The 23363-nt window shown below is 37.6% G+C and overlaps 1 protein-coding gene across 1 annotated transcript in view; it reads right to left on the minus strand.

Moving 5' to 3' along the window:
* Positions 1–23363, minus strand: part of DNER (delta/notch like EGF repeat containing) — a 113686-nt gene that overhangs the window by 11544 nt on the left and 78779 nt on the right. The window contains exons 6-11 of the mRNA XM_038145803.1: positions 21919–22072; positions 19105–19218; positions 11371–11595; positions 3823–3945; positions 1472–1585; positions 286–417 (exon numbers count right to left, since the gene is read on the minus strand). Of these exons, the coding sequence (XP_038001731.1) occupies positions 286–417; positions 1472–1585; positions 3823–3945; positions 11371–11595; positions 19105–19218; positions 21919–22072 (862 nt within the window). The remainder of the gene's footprint in view (positions 1–285; positions 418–1471; positions 1586–3822; positions 3946–11370; positions 11596–19104; positions 19219–21918; positions 22073–23363) is intronic.

The following is a 23363-nucleotide window of genomic DNA, read 5'->3' on the forward strand; positions in this document are numbered from 1 at the left end:
GAAGCATCAGCATAATTAAAATGCAAACTGTGCCCAGCTCTGAGACAGCATCCCTGACAATCTAGTCTGACACATCTCAAAGTAGAGTGCCCAGAAACAGATGTTTTTAACTTTCACGACCACTTTTGAAATGCTATGGCCAAAAATAAAATTATTTTCCATGATTTTGTTCATTTACATATGATTCAGAGTATTTGTGCAGATAGGTATTTAGAGATAAAGAAAAAATACCTTCAATATAACTTACAATTTTTAGAAATGTTTAGAGAACTCAAAAATACTTACGTATTTCACAATTTGCACCGACCCATCCATGAGGACAATGGCAGGTATAACCACCAGGCTGATCTATGCAAGTTCCAGCATGGTGACATGGGTTGCTGTCACAGTCATTTACATCGATTTCACATTCTTCACCTTACATAGGAAAAAAAAACAAAAAAACAAACCCCAAAATTATGCATGGCAAGTGCCTGATGTAGCAAGTACGTCTGCAGTCATTTAACTTCCCTCCTGCTGCAAAACGCCTTATAGTGCAATACATCTTTATTCTCAGAACATCAAAAGGATTCCAAGAATGAAGTATTATCCTTATTCAACCAGATGAAAATAAAGCCTGAGGACTAAGGGACTGGACTAACCTCACACAGACTCTGTTTCATTTCTCTAAATACAATTTCCATCCCAAGAAAATGTGGTATAACCGATGATCGTGGATATTCTGATATGCTATGCAATAATGCAGATAATCGGTGCCTGAGAAACTGACACGGTACAATGGAAAGCTAATTCTTTTCCAAAGAATGTCCTTTAATTAGACAAGATCAAAAAGCACAATTTGATCTACAAAACAGCTATGAGTGAGTTTACCTATTACTCTCACATTGGATATTACCTTACATCACTAACAGAACATCAGATTGTAAATTATCTTGACATCAGATATTTGGATTATGCCAATCACATCAGTCTAAGTACAAGGCCAAAAGATTAAATGAGTTTCTTACCAGTACTCTGAAAGTGTAAATTGATTCATAACAAGTACTTTAGGGCTTTTAGCAATTGCATATTAAGATAATGGAATAAGCTCTTTCTTTAGCACACAGTAACTAAAGTCACTGTTAAAACATTTTTCAGTTTCAACAGTGTCCAATTAGTATATTAGGTTACCTGGAAATCTTCAAAATACTACTTTTAAAATGCAGTCTAGTCTCAAGTAGCAAGGTCATAAGCCATGTTAAATAGCTGTTAGCTTTGTGAAGTCACTTTAGGAACAGATCTTTTTTGCTACAAAGTTCAATAGATGTAAGTAATATCAAAAGTTTTTCATTGTCACTAGACTGCTCACAATACAGCAAAGCCCAAATTAATTCCTTTCTTGAAGAGATATAATCTTACTTGGTATTTGTCTTCCTCTAGACGTGGTGAACAATGACAACTAGGTGTTCTGAGTAACACACAAATCACTTGCCTGCATATCCAGGTGCACAAATGCATGTAGCATTTAGACCTTCACTGTCACAAGTGCCACCGTTCTGGCAGTTGATGTTAACACAAGGATCTTTGTATAATTCACAGTGCCTTCCTGAAAAGGAAAAATCAGTAATTGCCATTGACATGACTGATACTGGCAGCATGGAATCAGTACATGTGATAACTTGACTTCACCTGGATGAGTGTGCACACTCCAAACCTGTCCTTCTGGGCTAATGTCATACCACTAAAGCGATGTGCTTTATGCTGGCTAAACTTTTTACACATGTGCCTCCTCTCTGCTCTTCCCACAGGCTGTGGGCTAGGAAAGGCAGGGCAATTTCTGCTTAGAACTCTTGGATGTCTAAGAAAAACCACATAATTAAGCATAAGCAGATCAGTTACCTAAAATTCTTCAGTAACATGTCAACAATAATTGTCTTGACTAAGAATTTTATGTAATAACTTATTTAATAACATACATAAGCATTCTGATGCCTCTCATTACCTGTTGCTGGAAATGAGGAGCTTTACTAAGATGATAAAAAAATATCAAATGTATAGTTAAAAATATATAACTGGATGGCTCTACTTCATGCCACTACCTTCACTCTTTCATGCCCAGTGTAGGCCTTGTGAATCCAGCAGGTTTGCCTTGCAGAAGACAGTGCAAGCTGCACCTGGCAAAACATGTAACACAGCATATTCCCACCTAGGGACCAGGAGAGAGACTCTAATGTCACTGGCATTATTTTCTTGGGGTCTACTGTTCAGATAAAACTTTTATGTATATATATATATATATATATATATATATATATATATATATATATATATATATATATATATATATAATATGTATGCATGCACACATACATTCAATACAGACCTGCCAAAATCATTTTTTGCAGTGTTGGCAGCAAAAGGCAGAGTGCTCAAGTTGAGCATCCTGTGAGTGAGGAGCAGCAGAGGCAGCAGCCAACAGGTACCTGCTGGCACAAGCTTCAGCCCTGCCCAGCCCTGCGAGCTCTTGTCCGTCTGCCAGCCCGGGGGTGTGGAGGCAGAAGGGGCACTGCAGAGGGGCAGGTCTGGGGTGGTAGTGCCAAGACTGAGGCATCTGATGGCCCACATCATATCTTGAGCTAGGTACACCTCGGGTCTATTCACTGGTGCCACTGAACTCCTCAAGTACTGCAATGATGGGAGCTCAGTGATCACCAAAAGCTGCTTCCAGGACCAGGAGCCCTGCTTTCATTTCCAGCACAATGTGCTGCACATACAGTGCTTCCAGCTCCACCAACCGGTCGGGTGAGAAGATGAACATTATGGTTAAGTGCTGCTTAAACTGTCATGAAAAGCTGAGGGTCATTTCCTCACCAAGCCTCTAAAATGATAAATTCTGTATCTATAGTTAAAGAGCAGTGCAATCACCAGTGTGAAACACATATTTAGCCTCAAGCAGCTGTTAAGTGAGCGTTACTTATCAGCACAGATAAGGATTGATATGCTTAATGAGAAAATGCTAGAGCAATGTTCCTTAAAACAGTCATTCTGTGTAGAATATTTATTTATAATCCTAATAGCATATTAAATTATATTCAAAGTGTTCTCACGATTCAACACAGAATACACTAAAATAGTATCACTTTAGCCTTCCCCACAAGGACTTGTCACAGACCACTGCTATGTGTCAATTTGTTTACAGCTGAAACCTGCTGTGAGAGAAAAGATTTTGTGTAGCCAAACAAATGCTATTCTCATCTATTTTATAAATTACTTCAAAAATGCCAAAGATGGATTCCATTTGAGGACAGACCTAAGAACAGCTGCAGTTAACATGGAAAAGGAGTCACAGACATAGTACTCTCTCTGGGCTTTACAGTCTTCCAAATGAACAATCAAGATGAAGCTTTTATTTCTACTCCTTTTTGCTAATCTATTTCAAACACTAATCTTTTATTATTATGTTTTAGCTCACTTCACTGGAGAAAATAAAAAATAATTTGAAAGCTCTCTGTGTAAAAGCTCCAAGAACAACTGATGAAAAAGTCTATTTAACAGTTATGGGTTTTTTCCAATCTCATCACTTTCTAACATATCATAAAAACAGCAGAAAAAAACTACACCTGAGAAGAACAGAGAAAATCCATTTGTGCCCAGACCAGGACATGCATTATTCACAGAGGATCTAAATCTTAACTATTAATTTGAATAAAGATTAAGGTATCAGGATCAATACTGAAGTTTGTCTCTGTTAATTTTACTTGAGGGATATATTTCTGCTCAGGATATGGTATCTCTCTGTTTGTAACAGAACCTACCAGAGAACAATTGCAAAGCCCAGCCTACCTTCGTATTCAGCAAGGCACACACACTCGTAGCTGTTGACAAGGTCCCTGCAGGTGGCTCCGTTCTGGCAGGGTGCAGAGAGGCATTCATTATATTCCTCCTCACAGTAAAGGCCATGGTAACCTAAATCACATGAAGGGGAAACAAAAATAGTTATGAAACACTTTGCAGTAAAAATTAACAATTAGGCAGCTACAGACCTCGGGCAGATGCTTGCTAATTTAAATATACTGTGCAAACTGATATTTGTTAAGACACTGATTTTAAAGGCATCTGTTCCCCAGGTGAAAATTACCAAGAAAATATTGGAAGCACAGTATTCTTAGAGAATTCCCAGCTCCTGTGATAAACCACAATGAGGTGTAAGGATGGAGGCTGGTGACAGAGGCCAGAAGCAGCAATGTGAATACCCACACTCAGATTGTTAAAAGAAATACGGGAATATCGACTGTCTCCCAGCTCCTTTGGATCCTCGCATCAAAGCCACTGTTCATCAAAGAGGTGACAATTGTATAACAGTAGTTAGAATGATTACATGTTTTAGCATTAGTGCTGTACAATGTCAAAACATTCAGGTAATTTCATCTTTATTTCCAAGCCATAGGCAGGTATTATGGGCTGATTAGGTAAACATAGAAAGCAGAAGCAGAGAAAAGCTACATGGCCTGTTAACAGCCACGGAGTAATTTGTATTATGAGATAAGAAAGAAGGAGTTGATCCACATGAAAACAGCACCTCTTTCATTACTAAGTGTGCCACACCATCATTAGCTGTAACAGTAGTTGAAATTACAGACCTAGAGTTGTCTATGATATAATACCATGCACTGGAACAGTGTTCATGTGCTTATAAAAGCTTGATTTCCTCACTACATTAAAAAAATTAAATGAATGAACGTACAAGGAATAAAAATGCAATGGGCATGAATACAGATGCCAGAAAAAAGGCCTAAAATACAAAGTGTAGATACTTCAGTGTGATTTTACTTCTTAAAGTAATCTCTAGTTAGTAGCAAAACTCAGATATGAAAGGAGGGTATCCTTCATGAACAAAGAACCAAATGGAGGGGCATATTCTCTTAGTAAGTTGCAATCAATCTATATTCAGCATCCCCATCTAAATATTCCCCAAAATTCTCACAGAATAATAGAAAATAGGATAAATGCTGCCTTCAGACAATATTAGCATTCACCCTCTCCTTCCCTATTACAGATGATTCAAAACAATTTTTTTAAAAACTGTTAGTACTACTCAAGATATATAGACAATACCATCCATTATGATTCTCAAAAAATTGCCCTTTCATAGGAAATAGTTGGGCTAGTAACATTTCAGAACCACTTTCTCCAAAGCTGTCAGCCAGGCAATAGAGAATTAATTATGCTAAATGTTATGGGTTTTCTTTCTAGCCAACAATGAAGTTAATCTAGTTTATGAGTATATGAAATATTCTTATGCAGTGAGATCTGTAGCCAACATAAAAACCACCAAAATCAGACCGGAGAATCAGTAAGAAAAACAGATGGGAATTCCCAGTGTTTAACACCGATGTAATTAGATATTCTCAGAAAAAAATGCTTTCTACTTCTCACCTTTCCAAGGGAACGAAGGGAATTTGTGACTAAATAGCTGTCTGGTTTCCAAAATCAATATGAACTATGGTATCACCTCCTCAGGCTGCAGCCAGCCCACGCTGCCAGACACTGCACACAGCCAGGGAAAGATATTTCCTCTCTCCACGAGAGGGCAGGTCTCACCCACACACAATTTCACCCTCACTGTCCTCACTCTGGGGCCAGCAGCCTCCTTCTGCTGGAACTGCTGGGATATAGAACATTCCACTGTGGGACTACCCAAGGGAAAGGCATGCTTCTCCTCAGGGAGATAAGAGGTACCTTGTCATTCTTAATGAGCATTTCTCCTTGTATTACTGCTTTTAAATTATACTGATATATAAACCCTGTAGTAAACTGAATTTGTACACATATCTTCAAAAAGACTACATAAAAAATTCCTACATTTTTGTTGAAGAATTTAGATTGAAAGAGGAGCATTTCTTATAAATAACTTCAGGGTTATGGATTCTAGTGAAGTTGCTTCCTCTCCTTCTAGTAGTGTTATGATTCTGCTGCTTTTATGTTCCCAGCCAATGCCAAATGCAGCTCCTCGCACCTTTTGTGGCGCACAATACTCCTGTGGATGTATTCAGAAGGAAAGAAAATATACCTATATTAACAACACTTCACCAGCTACTGTGTCCTGAACAGGATAAAAAGACCCACAGGAGGCATCACAGCTTCAAAAAAGGGCAATGTTTCCAGGCCACATGAAATTGGAAAAATCTTTAGTAATAGAATCTTCATGAACTCAAGCAGAACCTAAAAATGAAGGTTCAATTCTGATGTGCTCTCTTCAGTGGCTGAGGAATGGACAGGGAGCCTAAAAAACCCCTAAAATAGAGATGTCCCAATGTAACCCTTTTTCCCTCTATGTGACCATCCCACTGGTACTACCCACTGCTACCAGTCCTTAAAAAAGCAGAAACAGATCTGTTGCCATTCTCCTCTTTACCCCCAAATTCTTCTTCCTCTTTCTTAAGCAACAGGAAGGGTGCCTCGAAGAGAGCAGGTTATTTTCCTGATAGAAATAAAATCTCATCACTTTCTAACATATCATAAAAACAGCAGAAAAAACTACACCTGAGAAGAACAGAGAAAATCCATTTGTGCCCAGGTATGGCCTTCAGTTACATGCTGAACTGCACTGCCTCTGCACATGGCTGTTAAAAACTGCAGAAGGAGAAAATGGGAAAGGGGACCCACAATCTGTGTCACATGGGCTGAAGAGAAGACATGGGGTTTGTCAAAGCCTTCAAGAGCAAAAGATATGGCAGGATAATCTCTCAAGAATATCTGCACTATCAGGTTAACAAAAGCAAGAACCAAAAGCTTACTCTCCCTTTAGAAATCAATAAAGAACAAAGCTGAAATCTTTTTAGCCTTTTTAGACACTAACCCCTCAATAGTGACTCCCTGGGCTGATCTGTTCTTAACATTTCACCCAATCAAGGCAGCAGAAGATAAATCCCATCTTTATGGGAAGGCCTAATGGGGTACAATGCAAACCAGCTCTATTGTGCAGGGAACAGCATCAGTTCATACTTATGGCTGTTCACTGACACAGAGTTGCATGTCATAAAGCCAGGAAATAAATGTGTTCAGTTAAAATCTGAATTTATACAGCAATTAAATAAGAGAGAAGAATACTCCAAATGGCTTTCCAGTAGGAAGCCATGCTCACCAGCCATGGTCAGATTGCATGGAAGGTTGTCCTAATGTAGAAGTGGAAACAAGATGAGGAAACAGAAGCAATAACATGCTCAGAGAAAGTCAGGAACTGGAATTAACCTGAAGTCATTTCTTCCAGAGCTCGCATATCCTGCCCCAGTTACAAAACGTGGGAAGGGAAAAGACAGAGAAATGAAAAATTGCAACTGCTGCAGACAAATCTTGCTCTGGCCTCTGCAAAGGCACTAAAATTAACTTATGCTCCTAGAACTATCTATTAAGCTGCACGAGCAGTAAAATCAAAGGAACATACTCCACGGTACTACTTCTAAAGCTGCTGACACTTTTTATACCCTGCAGCACTTTTTCTGAAACTCCTCTCTTCTTTCTTTTTCCCAAATGTTCTATATATGCCATCATATATATCTATATAGAGGGCAGGTGTTAATGTCTGTACATGTGCTGCGCAGTTTCAAAATCTGTATCCTTAAAAAACTCAAATCCAAAACCTTACTGTGATATTAAGCCATGCAATTTCTAGCTACATTTCTCCACTTCAGACCAGGCAAAACTAAAAATACTATATTAAACATTTGCATTGGAAATTTATAATGGTAGCTGCATTAAAACAATTGCATATAAAGAGTAAAAAGGTTTATCAGGAGGAAGAAACTGGTTTGGGAGCTAGGGACTAAATAAACATTCTACAAACAGACACAAAGGGTGCCCACTAGTTTCACCAACAAGACTAGATAAGAAAGCTAGCAAATCAGCCCAATAAATTTTATTAGAATTACTTCTTTAATGTGAGGTAAGAAGTAAAATATGACAAACTCTGAATCTAATGTCCAAACATTAGGTATTTCTTTGTTACCTGTAAAGGGCAAATGATAAGAGTTAATAATTAGGGTGTGTAAGCACAGAAATACAGATTTAAGGTAAGGTTTCATGTGCAATTAAAAATCACACACACAGTACAAAGCAGGTATGGTTGCATATGCTTGGGAGTTCCACAGAGCCCCTCAGCAGACATTTGAAGTATGCTCAGCTTGGAAATAACTTACACACTTTTCCTTCCACTCTGAAAATAGGAACATTCAAAATATTAGACTGCTTTCCAAGTTAGCTTATACAAATTAGCTTTCCTCTACAAGCTATTAGATGAAAGCCCACAATGAAAGCCAACACACACACACACAAAAGAAATTACTAGCAAATGTCTGGTTGTTCATGTTCTACAAATTGTGCAGCTATGCAAGTATAACCACTATCATTTATCACTCTTCAAATCTGTACACTGGCCAAAGAAACAAGGAAGCCAAACTGCCTGCCATGCAAGGAGAGTTGCACAGACCTTGGACTAATTGGAACAATTTAAATTCCTCTCTGGTTTAATTTTTGAGGCAAAAGTAGCATAGATGGAAATCCAAAATCCAACTGACACTGTAAAACAGTGCTTAAAGAAAGGACAGCATTCAGGTCACGCATATAAGTAAAACTCTTAGGCACTTTGTTTCAGTATTAGAACATTATATCCTCTGTCAAATACTTTAAAAAAAAAAAGACTATAGCATCCTAGAGCTGAACACAAAATTTAAGTGACAGGTTCCAAACTTCATAAAACTGTTTTTCAGACACGTCAGGTAATCAATACAGAAGAGAATTCTAAAATGTCATTTAACAACCTTTCCATCAAAATACCTAAAATAAAAATGTGTAGGAATTCAGGGATCTGTCTGAAAGGCTCCTGTACAAAGAAGCCAATGGTCTAGGAGCAGGCACAGATGCTGAGAGCCTGCAAGTGAGAAAGCCTCAAGGTCACAAGGCAGAGACCATTTCTTTCCTGGTAATATCTTTATTATTAACCCTTGATAATGCTTCTAAACTGTACACAAATTTTATTCATTCACTTTACAAATAATCTAACAGATACTGTCAAGGTCTCGTCAGGCAAAACTGTAAATAGAATCCAGCTTCTTAATATCCCAGAGACATAACTACATTACTCACCCCCTCTAGCAAACTGCTTTTTGACAGACATACCAAAACTGTATTAGGCTATGATTTGTAGTCATCACTTTATTTTGGGGTTTTTTTAGGAATTGCAACATACGAACCCTCAAGTTTAATTGCTCTTACCTGCCTTACACTCAATAATTACCAAAACCAAGGGCAAAGTGTATGTCACAGAGCCTCCTACATGCTGATCTACACAGAAGTTGACTGTCACTTGCCTATTATCCTTTTAAGTCATGGGAAAAATATCTGAAAATAATTTATTAAAATTCTGCTGCTCTGACTTAATAAAAGCCCATAATGGTATGCTCATAAGAATGAAAAGGCATAAAAGGTATAAAAGAAGGAAATATTCTGTCTACCCCTATCTTGATGCCATTTCTTAAGGTGCAGTTCTTAAATGACCTTCTGAAATTAGTTACCCAAGTTTTTAAACTATTGACAGATTAATGATGAACTCACTTAATTTGGCCTCTAGCTCCATCTCTATGTGAAGCAAGTAATGTTATTTTTTTAAAGTGAACTTTACAGTAGCCTACACAATGTTTGGAAAAAATAAATAGGTTTTTTTGAATGTCATACATGGAGTTACACACAAGAGTTTAACTAAAATGCCACGCGTGGCCCTGGATGCCACCTCTAAGGCTTCTCATCTCTAACTTTTAAAAGCATAAGTATTGTTCAAATAAAAATAAATTTTCATAACATGAGAGCTCTAAGACTACTTTTAAGTCCCAAGAGAGACAGAATAATTTTGAAAAAACCAAACTATGGAATTCTAATCAGGTTTAGGTGACAAAGTTCTGAAAAAAGCTTTTATTTGACCAAGGATATTTGACTAGCTTTTCTTTGTTTGAACAACAGGCAAAGAACATGCTGAAGAAGACTAAAACTTCCCTGGGCTTCTCAGAAAGATAAATGTCTAGTTTTTCCTACTATTAATGACAAGTGCTTTCAACAAATGCATTATAAGATAACATTACTGTGGTATTGTCTGCATTTCACTTTCATATTTTTCTCCTCTATAAAAGAGCAAGTAATTTAACTATAAATCTGTTAACTCCAACAACGAATTTCCATAGCTTCTGGTTAATTTGTGAGTTCCTCCCCAAAAAATTTCTGATGTCCCTTTCATGTCTCTAAACAGCAGATAAATTCTGACACCACCTAAAAATGCTGAATAGGTAGATTTCATTGCAAAATCCCCGTATTCATAAATATCCACAAATAGATTGGTGGGATACATGCACATCCTGAAAACTGAGATGGAAGAGATGAAGAATTATGACTGGTTTCTCGCAAAACAAGGAAAAGCAGCACAGAGAAGGTAATCCCCTGAAAGGAGTGTAGAACAATGTGAATGTCACAGCAGATCTACTGATTATCAAATATCACTCCTTAGTTTATCCCTTGTACACTGGAAATTTGTTTTAGCCTTAATTTCTTCAGTTTTCAAGTTTACAGCTTCATAGGAACAGACTGAAAAAAAGATGCCAAAATTATTCAAGTGAAAGCAAAGATTGGTGCTCACTTTGTAAGTGCTTAAGCAGCAGTGGATGTGTAGCACTGGTTATCAGATATTTTAACTGCTACTTCACCTACTAATTATCATTGCTAAAATGGATAAAGGGAGCTGTAAACACCCCAATATCCTGTTATATTGGTACAAGGATGAAAAAAATCTGGAGCTAAACCAGTTGCTACACAGACCCCATGAGTGTCAGGCTGTGCTACCAAACAGTTCCCAGCTGAGTCTCCTCACTGGACTCACCTGAGCAGCCCTGCTGGATCTTCTCTAGAGAGACAATTTATGTAAATATGGACAGCAGAACTAAACCCTTTGAAGTAACCAATATTTTTCCTTCTCTACCTTTGTTCAGCCACCTTGTCTGTTTTTTCCTCTGATGATCAGTGTCATATTTTCCATTATTTCTATCAAGTTTTGTAATTCCAACAGTGCTGATGCCTCGCCTTAGAAAGATTTATCCTGCAGACTACAGTTTTGTAATACAGCTGTAGAGCTCACTCAAGCCATATGGATCTCAGTGGGTATTTCAGTGCTCACTCTGCAATTTTTGGTTTTCCAAGTGCAATGTGTAGATTCCTATCATTGCTCTAAGCAGATAGAACATCTGCTCAATCTGTTTTATAGCCTGAGAAGAAAAGGAAGTCATTTTAAGCTATATATGGAACCTACATATAAAAACATTGGAAGATTTACAGAGGATGTGACTTGGTACAAACCAGGGATACAGAGGCATCTGTAGCTGGTTCCAACGCTGCGACAAATGCCGTGTGCACACGGGTTCAGAGCACAGAAATCTATCAGCTGAGCACATGTAGGTCCTGTAAATCCAGGACTACAGCTGCAGGAGAAGGCAAGTCTGTCAGCATAGCAGGTTCCATTGTTCTGGCAGGGAGATGACGCACAAGGGTCTATTTTGTCCTCGCAAGTGGTTCCTAAAAACCCTAAAAGAAACAAATGGGTTTGAAAGTAAGCATCCTGATATGCATACAATTTTAAGAACTAAAGCAAGTTAAAAGTAAGCCATTGAGACACCTATATTCCTTTCTTTTTTAATTCTATGAATATTATAAAAGTACAGAGTCCTTACACCATAAACTCTAATGTTGCCTATTAACATTCTCTGAAAAGAGATGCTTCAGCTAATATCATACTATAAGTGATTAAGGCAGTAAATTGCAAAAATATTTTCTGAAACTGATGGTGCTTATCTGCTTTCTGAGTGAATCTGGCTTGAAAAGCAGAGATTTTCTAAAGATCAGGAGCTGGCTAGCCTAGAAAAAAAGAAAAAAAGCCCAAACTGACCTATTTTTCCTCTGTTAACAAGTATGTAAAATGTAATCTCTTAAACAATCTCCTAAACATAACATGTGTTTATTGAGCTTCAATAATTTAAATATCTTTTACAAGAAAAAACTTCTCATTAGCAGGAGAGACAATGATTTATTAAAGCAACACCATGCCAAAAACAGACATAAGGAAAAGGATATTCTTTCAAGGGAACTTTTAATCAGATGTAGGGAAGAATTATGTTTCAATAAATTACAGTAACTGCAGCTTGTATCTATATGTACACATGCATCATGTATGTAGTAACACAATGCATGGTTATTGTATCCTAAAGCAAGGTAGAAAAGCATATTCAAATTCTAGAACCCTTCCAAATAAAAGAACCAACTGACCTTTCCATTCAATGATATATTTTTTAATAAGTATTTGGTCCTTTTGTACAGACCATTACTTTTCAGGCATAAAATTCCCTGGAATATCTTACATTGTAAAAAAGCTCTTAATATTACAGTGGAATAATAAACAAAGGTGAGTAACCCACACAGAGCATACTACAGAGATCTACTCACAGAGTTAACAAAATTTATATTAATGGAACTAAGAAAAGACGGGGAGGTCACAATTGCTCTGTGAGTGCGCGAGGCTTTGGATTTTTTTGGTCACAACTGGCAGCAGGATTTTAGGGGCATCTTCAAAACATTAGGTGCTGGAAAATGACTTTCAACGCTGCATCTCCCTTAGATATCCATAAGTCCTACATCAGAATTATGGAATGAAAAAGATGGAAAAATAATCTAATTTACAAAAAAGAAAGTAGCTAGGAAGATGGAAAGAAAAAAACATACAGATTGGACTTTTAAGTTTTGTCATACAAACTCCGCAACAGACCAGGAGAGAAAATCAGGTCTGGCAGGGCACAGATGAAGAACAGGCAAGAGCCTTCTGTCCTCCCCATGTTGCTATCCCTATGGCTTCAACTGCTTCATGGGCTTTGTCAGGACCACCTGCTCACCAAAGCTGAACAGAGAGCGCCTAAAGACAAACACTGTGGAATCCTATACTAGAACTCCCTCCTGTAGATGATAACTAACCACCAGAAACTGCAAAGAACAGAAACCCCAAGAGCAAGAATGTAATTCCAGCAATGGCTCACTAGCAAATTAAGAAAGCCTGCACTGTTGTAATGAAATCTTGGTCAGATTTAAAAGAATCTGCAAGGACTTCTAACTATTACCAGGAAGAGATCAGCCAGTGAGTCCAGTGAAATCTCTCAAATAACTCTGAAACCAGATTATAAAGGTTTAAGGAGATCTGAGGTCACACAATGACACTAATACAACCTTTGCAGTAATCTTCCCTCCAAAGAGGAGGTTACTGGCAGATGGCTAATGTTTCAAGTGACAAAGCACTTCAGGAACATATGCAGGTTTAAAATACACCAAAACATGTTGCCCTTCTGCTATCTTTGACTGCACTGTGAAATGCGTTTAGGTGATTCTGGGAGCTCAAATCTCAAGCACAAGTCAAATATCTGAAAATATCTGAAACTCAAAGCAGAAAATATGGAAATCTATTATTCTGGCATTTCTGAATGTACACTTCAATCCATACTAGACCAAATTTTGAAAGCAAATTATGCAAGAAATAACTATAAAAATCAAATTCAGAGGTGTATTGACTGAAAACAGAACCAAATTCCAGATGAAAGAAATCATCATTGTTTATCTGCAGAAAAATATCCCCTGAACTGCTCTTCAACCAGCTAGCATGGACCCAGCCCTGCATGTAGGTCATTGCTGGCATAAAAGGGACATGACTGAAATGCCAAGTCTAGTGGTAATTTGAAAGAACCGAATACAACATTTACCAAGGAATAACAAAGAAGGTGAAGGGGAAAGGCAATAATAGAAAATATTTATACTGGCAAAACCCACAGTACAATGTCTGTGCTTACATGGATAGTAATTTGGCTAGTTGTCAGGAAGTATAACAGTCTTAAGTTAGGTGATATGCTTTATAAATTGCTACAGACCTCCAGGGCAATGATAGAAACTAGATCAGATTTCAGAGACAGAAAAGCTACAAATAAAAGCCAAATTTCTCACCACAGTGGGATTTAATTATTTGGCTACTGAAAGCAAAAGAGCCATGTGCAAGTCAAAGAAGTCAAACATTTTCTGAAGACACCACAGAACTGCCTTTTATACAGTTTGCAGAACAACTAATTTGTCTGAATGTTACATTAGACCCAATTCCAAGAATTACAAGTATGTGAAAAACTAAGTCTGTGAATTGTGAGGGCTCACAACTATGAAACTTTTAACTATGATATGCAGGGATAAGCACTAAAAGAAATACAAGCAATTTATTATTTTCTCTATAGAAATTTGTCTTGTGAGGAAATAGAAATAAATGGTATTTCATCAGAACTCTGTAGAGAGAAAAAAGTTACTAATCAGAAGGATCAAGAAATCATTAAAACGCTGTAAGATTTTGATTGAAATTCACTCTAGCTAAGTCTTTCTTGATGAAGATGAATAGAGGCTAAACCTATTCAAGCATTAAGGAGAAGTCTATTAAAAATAAGAGCAATTTGGGAAGGTGCCAGGTAAAAACATTAGATTATGGAAAGTACCAGAAACTAAATAGCCATAAAGAATTTTAATTAACGACAAAATGTTCTTCAGGTAAATTAAACTCTCTTATGGTAATATGAAAAATTCTGCATTCTGGTCACCAGTAACCTTGGGAAATCTTCCATAGGCAACAGCTGTGTGACCCAGTTTCCTGGGATCAAGACTGTAAATGGGTTTATTCTATGTAAAACCTAAAGAAGTTAGAATGACATCTGCAAGATGTACTAGAGAAAAAGGCTTTTACATGAACAATGAAGCAAAGAAAATAGTGAAAATCCTCAAAACTTAAACTATTTAAGTGTCAGTAAATAATTTCTGTTCTCCCAGTCAATTAAGATTCATAGTGACAATGTGCATTTTCTAGCTGCTATTGCAAATCAACACATATGAATCACAATGTAGCATCTTCTATAGCTGTCAAACTCTATTTTCTAAACCACAGAAGCCATTATAAGAGCATTCATAAATTTATTGCTTTTCAGTATTTTCAGAAATGCCTGCAGATATTTCAGGACACTTTTGCTCAGTGTGTTGCCTGCAGTAGTTACCTGCAGCTCCTCAAATCAAACTGTCAAAAGTAACATAAAATCAATACTAAAATGTGAATTTCAAGTAATCTATATATGTTAAACTCTTTATCATTGCATTGTTTTTGCTCTGTCTTCTTTTATTCTAGAGGATGACTGATATCCCTTATTGCTGCCCCTTTTCAAAAATATATTAATCCAAATGAAAATATTTGTGCCCCTTCTGTCCAAGCTGGTGACCTCCACATAATTGTAAGCAAATACAAGATCCAGACATTATTTTGAAAGTAACAGTGTCAAAATTTTAAATAAATTCTTTGGTCTTTAGTATTGCTTACGCTTCTTCACTACAAATTCAAATACAAAATCCAATTTTCCCTTTACAAGTGATTCAACAACTTCACATAAGAGTTTATTTTCTGATGTATTTTGGGTATTAAACCCTACAGTGCATCCCACAGAAAATGGAATCTGTAAGCATAATGAAATTTTCTTTACTAAAGGACTCTTAAGACAGTGAAATTGTCTGAAGAGTCATCAAGAATTGTTCACATCTGAGATAGGCTGCTTTTTCAGGGCCTCAGATCCAGCCTTCTGTCAGTTATCATGTGTTCTTTCATGAACCACAGATCTCGTTTGTAAAAGAAACACACAATCTCAAGATCATTCTTCATTGTTTCCATCTCATTTCTTTATCTGCCATCTTTTCCTTGTGTGATAGTTGCCACATTTTCTTATCCTTTTCCAAGCCACATGATATCTGCAGACTGCAGTTCCTACACAAACACAAGCTCCTGGGTTACCTTTCCCCACTGTGCTGAATTAGCACTACAGAAGGAAAAGCCTTTTCTCAACAAGCGATCACTATTAAGCAGAGCAGAATAGCAGCAGAACAAGAGACCTCACTTAAATTAGAAAATTGGGGGTTGGCAGGCAAATTTGCAAGTTACTGCATCTGCAATTTTCAATTAACTACTCTGTTGTATTTACAAAAATTACTGAATCTCTTCAGAGATTAAAACCCAAACAAAAGCTCCCAAATTATGCCTCTGTGAAAGGATAACACCTCAAAAGATCTAAGAATGATCAAGGGACAGTCATTAGTAAACTCAGGCAATACATTTTGTTAAATCAACTCATTCTTTCCTTCCACAAGATAACTGAATTCTTCAGCTCGTTGACATTAGACCTTCCAGAACAAAATGAAGAAGCAACACTTTTTTGCTTAGCATGTCCCAGAGGCTGCTCCAGAGCAATAGATGGGCCCCTGCAGACAGGCTGTGCCACTTCTGTGCCAACACTGTCCCTCATCACAGGTACAGCCCAGCTGTGCAACTTCATGGGAAACAATCACTCTTTGAACCACCAGCAATTGTTAGGGAGTCAGGGAGACGCTTTGGGATTGCTCTTGAGTTATCACAGGCTGACACAAGAAGAGCAACCATGAACACAAGATGTCATTTGCTCCTACAAACCTAAGAATGATTTTCTTATGTCCAAGAAACTAATATAAAACTAGTCTAAGAGAAATAGTCCTGGCCAGTCCAGAAAGTGATTTCCAAAACATTCTATCCCCTCCAAAGACTTTTTCTACATTGGAAACAATGCAGGTCAATGTACAACACCTGATTTTACCCGGAGTTGTAAGTGTATTTCTGAAAAGCCTTTCTTCTTTGGTTTCCCCAGTGCTTTTGAAAACATTTATACCATGTGAGTATGTCAGACATATAAATGAATAACGAGAGTAACAGCTTTTCCCCCAATTCCATCTTTGCTCTCCAACACAGCTGTTCTCAGAAATATGCAAATAATACTGGAGACTAAAACTGATAACTGCACAGAAAGTTTCAGAAAGATGACTCAAAAAGCATGTTTGCCTATCAACAAAGCCTAAGAGCAGAAAGATTCTTCTTGAAGTTGCTAAGAAGCTGGTTTGGTTTTTTCTTTCCTCTAGAAGGCCCAAAAATCCCATTGTGTCTTTAAGGCAAGTCCAGAAACCATAGAAAACCTCAAGACTCCCATCAGAAAAGGGGCACAAGCTCGTAATACAAAACAAACCAGAAGTGCCAACAAACAAAAAGATCAGAATACTGAAAAGATGATACCAATATGCCCAGAAGGAAAAAAAGCAATTTATACAGCCTAAACACTGAAACAGTACAATAACATTGCCAAAATGAAACTTAAAGCACACCACAAAACAAACAATTGGAAACTTATCAACTACAAATATGGATCAATGGAAAAGAAAGGAGCAGAAGATAAATAGTCAGGGAACAAAGCAGGCAACAAGACTGAGGAATCAAACATCTCAACACAGAGATATCCAAACACGAGCAAACAGAGAAGAGGCGGCAGTGACTTGGTTATCCTGCCCCAAAAAGCTGCTGCCGGTGGGAATTCCGCACCCGCAGCAGAGGCACAGCAGGAAGATCTGCCAGTCTCTCGGGAAGGGCGCTCTGGAGGCAGGTGGAGGGCAGGGTTCCCTCTCCTGCTCTCCCCACAGGGCACAGCACGGGGCCCTGGCCACAGCCACAGCGCCTGGCACAGCACAGCCACAGCCACAGCGCCCGGCACCGCAGCCCAGCCACAGCCACAGCGCCTGGCACAGCCCAGCCGCTGCCACAGCACCTGGCACAGCCCAGCCACAGCCACAGCACCTGGCACAGCCACAGCCACAGCGCCTGGCACAGCCCAGCCACAGCCACAGCGCCTGGCACAGCCACAGCCACTGCCACAGCACCACGGCCCAGCCCAGCATCACCCTGCCCCGTGGACAGCAGGAGAGAATCTGGACTGTAATCAGCATATTTATTAACAGGTCAACTGGAGCGAGCAATTAATGAGCCACACACAGAAACGTGTATGGCAGACATAAAACAACCTAAAATCCCAGTAGCTGCTCTGCTCAACAGTCTTGAAAAGATCATTGCCTGCGCTGCTTCCTTAAAGATTCTTGAAAATATATCTTTGGGAAATCGCAAGTAAATTATAGACCAAATCTAACATCTAATATTTTTCTCCTGAATTTCACTACTATTGATAAGGGAAACAATTTCCAAAAATTTTCCACATGCAGGATGAGCATGGCTGTCAATATGTCAGTCAGTGTTTCAACACAGCAGTTAAGTGTTAAAGCATAGCACTCTAAAAAAGCAAGGAATCAGCCTGAAGAAACTACAAATAATCTTCATTATTAAGCACATAGATATTACCAGAGCAGTTATCAAAAACCTGCAGCCTTAGAGCAAGTGCTGAAGTACTGGTAGAATAAAACCAACATCCGCAGATCAAGGAAGGACAGAAGTATAATTAGTTCAAAGTTCCAATCTTAATTATAAATAACTAATAGGAGGCTTCATAATTGAAAACTTCCACTCATGATAATTTTTTCATGCGCAATTTAGGGATCTGTCATTGCAGTCAGCACGGTGTTACGAAAGCACACTCTGGCATTGGGGTGTCCTTGTTTCACATTTACAAGATTTACCACTGAGAATCAGTGAGAAGCTTTCATGTCAAGAAAGGAGTATGTCCAAATGGAAAGGAGAATTAAGTAAAAACTTTTGGGGATTGAAAGAATTCCTTTAGTTATTACTTTTACACACATTTTAGCCAACTGGCCCATCTGCAGAAAGTGCAAATACTACAAGGGAGACATCTTTTTCCAACACATTAGTGAACAACATAAAAATCAGATCACACCTTGAGTCTCCTCAAATTCACCTCTCTCATCAGTGCTGGAGCCTGATTTCTATTGTAGAAATAAAGAACATTTCTGCACCACATATACACTGCAACAATAAACTCCTAAAACACTTCATATCCTGTTGCTGATTATCCCAAGATTTCTCATCTCGTTTTCTTTTTTGCTTACAGTTACAAGCTAAGGCACAGTTTTTAAAAATTTAAATGTACATATCTACATGTCAATATAATTGAAAATTTAGAGTAAAACCAGCACTTTGAACAAGGTACTAGAAAGGTGTTTGCTGGTTACCTTCTGGGCACTGACAGCTGAATCCATTGAGGTGGGATGAGCAGGTTCCTCCATTCTGGCACGGCTGCTGGATGCAATGATCAATCTCTGACTGGCACAGCTCCCCAGTGTAACCTACAAAACAGCTCACAATATTCAGAACATGGAGCAAAAAAAAAAGGTTTACCACTAAACATACTGCTCGGCCACCCAAGTAGTACCATTCATTTTCTTGAATCAAATTAACCAATATAAGCAATAGAATCTAGGACAGGCTCTCATTTCTTACAAAATGAGATTTCCAATTAAAATGTATACTTCATGGGAGAAGCATACAAAAACAGAACTCTAGAGACTGCATCTGTGGTATTTTACCAACAGCAATATTCTGACATCACTCGTGAATTGGCAATAGATATTTGGTCCTCACTGGTACTCATATAACCAAAAAAATAAAGTCATTTTGGTATGGTTTTCAAACGCAACTTGAATCCCCCCAAGTCAATAATCTCTAGCAAGGCTTTAAACAGAACTGAACACTATGAATTATTTGTGCATATGCTGAATGACTGTCATTTGCTCCTACTTCTGGGCTTCAAGAAGAGTGTTTATTTTAAGTGGGAGCTGTGAAGAACTGCTCAGCACAGTTGCAAACTCTTCCAAATAAGCTTCTATAAGTTCACAAGCTACAGATTGTGTGTACTGTACTATTTGACCATAAGTTTGCTTTGTTCCATATGTCTGATGTCTGTAACACATCCCCAAAAAATGAACAAACTTAAAATACAAGCTAAATTGTTCTACACTCCATACCTATATTTCATAACAAACACCACACATTCCCCTTTTCTAATTTTTAATTACTTCCAAGAAAATATCTTGGATGCATGACTGAAGAAAAAACTATATGCTATACCCAGGCACATTTTTTTTAAAAGGAACCCTACAAAAATTATTAATATCTTCCATAATTAGCATATTTAACCAAATAGCTGGTATTAAAGGCTAGTAAGCTGTGACCAGATGAGCATTGCTATTAACAGGTATAGAAGAGAAAGACCCCAAGGTGAGACAGAGGACATACATGGACAGGATTTAGCTGATGCAGGAGAAAAAAGGAAAAAGAAGAGGGAAAACCCCCCAAATGAAACAATGGGGGGGCACAAACACCCATTTATTAAATATTAGGTTTTATTAAATAATTCTTTTTAATGTAATCAAAATTGGTATGTTTTTGTGCACAGTAAGACCTACACCTAAATTTATGATGTCATCATAAAATAGCTGTCAACACAGAGTTGCTATGGCACTACCATGGAAAACCATCTATAAGACTTTGTGTACCTTCCACGTCTATATGCTATAGAGAGCTAAATTACAAAACTGATCTCTGCAGTGCCAAACCTGGAAAAAGAAACTGCTGTATATTGACAAATGATTCTATTAAATCACCTAAACTGGAGGAAAACAATGAGGTTGAAAGCCAGAAATGTGGTCTCACATGGCAGGTCCTCTTGACTGAGTTGAAGCACTTGGAGGGAGGGATCTCAGCTTCACTCTGGAAAGCTAGTGATTTCTGTAATTCTAACTGGTCTCAAATTCACATAAATTTTACAAAAGCAACAATGAAGTATTATAGAAGACTGCATCCACTGACTTCTTTCATCTATAGGCTTCACAGCTTTTTTTAGTTTGCACATTCAGCTGATTATTTTTATAGATTGTAACACAGTTTTGAATGTGCTTAAGTCATTTAAACATTCTTCCATCTTTGAACTGTTACCAAGCTTGTGAAGGTTCAAAATTATCCTGGAATTCAACATGTATCCAAAAGAATGTGGCATGAAGGCTGAAATTATTATACTGCTCTGAATCTTGGTACAAGAACTGGTCTTCCTGCAATTGTCATTACAGCTTGCAGGGAAACACATTAGAGATATCTTATGACACATCTATAAAAATAAATATGTCCTATCTTATTATCACCTATAGGGCATGTTTTGTCCATCTGAAAGAGAATATGATTCAGGAATAGCATCCCAAATACTTGGCAGGGACTAGAAATGCAGAGGCACTAAACAACCACCAGAGAAGGGGGGGAAGCAGGTTTTTGGTGAGATACATGCTAAGAATTGTTATCCTTTTGCATTTGGTGCTGATATTTGACTTCATAACATTTCCTTCTATCAGAATTTGGGAAGCATGATCATGTTCACATATAAATGTTTCTGAAACTTGCATATGAAGATACATAGGACAATTAAACTCTTACCTACAAAAATCTTTAATATTTTTCATATGGAATTAATATTTTTTAGAAATTCAAAGTTAAATGACAACAGTTAGTTTTCCAGACTGTTTTTTAGTGTGTGGACACAAATTTTGGTGGATACAATAATTACTGGTAGAAACACAAACCACTGAACTTAATGATTGAGTCATTTCAATGACGTTAGACATTTGATATTAAAAAAATTAGGAAGAATTATTTAAAAAAACCAAAATGCTAAGCCCAAGCTTATGTGTGGTGGTCACAGAACACTTCTGGAAAAAAAAAAAAAACTGATAAAGAAAAAGCTGATGTAAACTAGATTTTGCTGCTGTGTTTTTAGTAGGTAAAGTTCCACAGGTTATGATTAATTCCCTCACAGGGTTAAAGTTCAGACATGTGCTTTCAATGGCATTTTTCACCAGTGAAGAACCTTCCACTGCCCTTATGTTGTTGTTGCATTTTCTGTCTGTTCTGGTATCAGAAGTTGCACAGTTCACTGCTCTGCAAAAAGAGATGCTCTGAATGTCAAGCAAAGCTGCATTATTCAAAAATTCAAAACCTACCAGGCAGGCAGCTGCAGGTGAAATTGTTCCTGTCGTGTTTCTGTGCTACATCAGTGCAGGTTGCATTGTTCTGGCAAGGTTGGCTCTGACAGGCATCAAATTCTTCACACAGGGAGCCCTTATATGCATCTTCACATTCACAAAAAAATGTTGCCTAAAACAAAGAGGATATGTACTTCATAATAATTTTTCAAAGATGATGTTTTCATTTAATACACTTTGAACAAAGATAGTGTGGTTTTCCTGTTCATAACAACAGTAGTTGCCATAAATACATTGACTGAACAAAGTTACTCCTTGAAATACTAAACCTGCATCAATTCTTCAGCTCAAATTTTTAATGATGTTGGGTCATTTCTTCTAGACAAGGAGTCTGGGATCAGATCTATAATATCTAAATCATTATACATTTTTTCTTCCATTCCAGAAATTAGATTTATAGGCTGAAATAACTGCCAGAATCAATAATGTGCAGATTTACTGCAACAAAACCCTACTACAGATATGCACTCTTTACATGACAGCCTCCCAGAGTGGCATTTCAGCAGTAACACCCTCTTTACAATTCTGTTAAAATATATCTTCTTCTGAGTGTATTCATTACCTTTTCCAAACTTTGCTGCTTAATAAAAATCAAGACCACTACGTACCATAAAGATTTAAAGTACCTACAGGAGGCATGATATGGCACATTTTTGTAGGTAAGAAAATAATTCAAATCAGATTTAAAAACTCTTTAGGTGACTAAGATTGTCAAGGAAGTCTCCAAGAAAAGAAGCAAGGAAAGCTCTCTCCTCTCTGGTATGCATTTAGATGACATCTGAATCGTTGTTCATCAAACACTAGATGGCAACATCACTCACTCTCATCTACTCCAAAGCCAGACCTTTGGTGCTGGAACGCAGCTGTCCCATGCACAAACACTGGAATGCAAGTGCAGAACACACGTGGAACTGGAAACAAAGAGATGGGGGTTCTGGTTTTGCTTCATATGAATAAACAGCTGTGACTTCAGCAGAAAATAATAATCTTCACCTAAATAAAACACTCACTAAACTCCATATTTCACTCTTCCTTACAACTATCACTCTGGTAGAGTTATAAAAGAATAAATATGATACATCTTCAAAACTCAAAATCATGACTTTGTTATTTATTAGGAGTGCCAGAAGTCCTCCTTAAGTGTACAGTCTACACATGTTATGGAATTTACCCTAGCCTCTTCACAAAACAGCTCTGAGTATCTCACACACCACCAATCACGGGTTTCCAAAAAAGGCTGTAGTTCAATAGAAAAGAAAGACAGTCAAGCAAAAGAGTCAAAATTATTATACTCACATAGCACAGTAACTATCTTTAAAGTTTTATCCAAGGGTTTGATATAGGGATCAATTTACCATAAAGAGTACTTAACAAAATGGGGTTTGAAAGCAGCAAAAGAAAAG

Source organism: Motacilla alba, chromosome 9 (genome assembly GCF_015832195.1).
Source record: "Motacilla alba alba isolate MOTALB_02 chromosome 9, Motacilla_alba_V1.0_pri, whole genome shotgun sequence".
In the NCBI taxonomy this organism is placed as follows: Eukaryota; Metazoa; Chordata; class Aves; order Passeriformes; family Motacillidae; genus Motacilla; species Motacilla alba.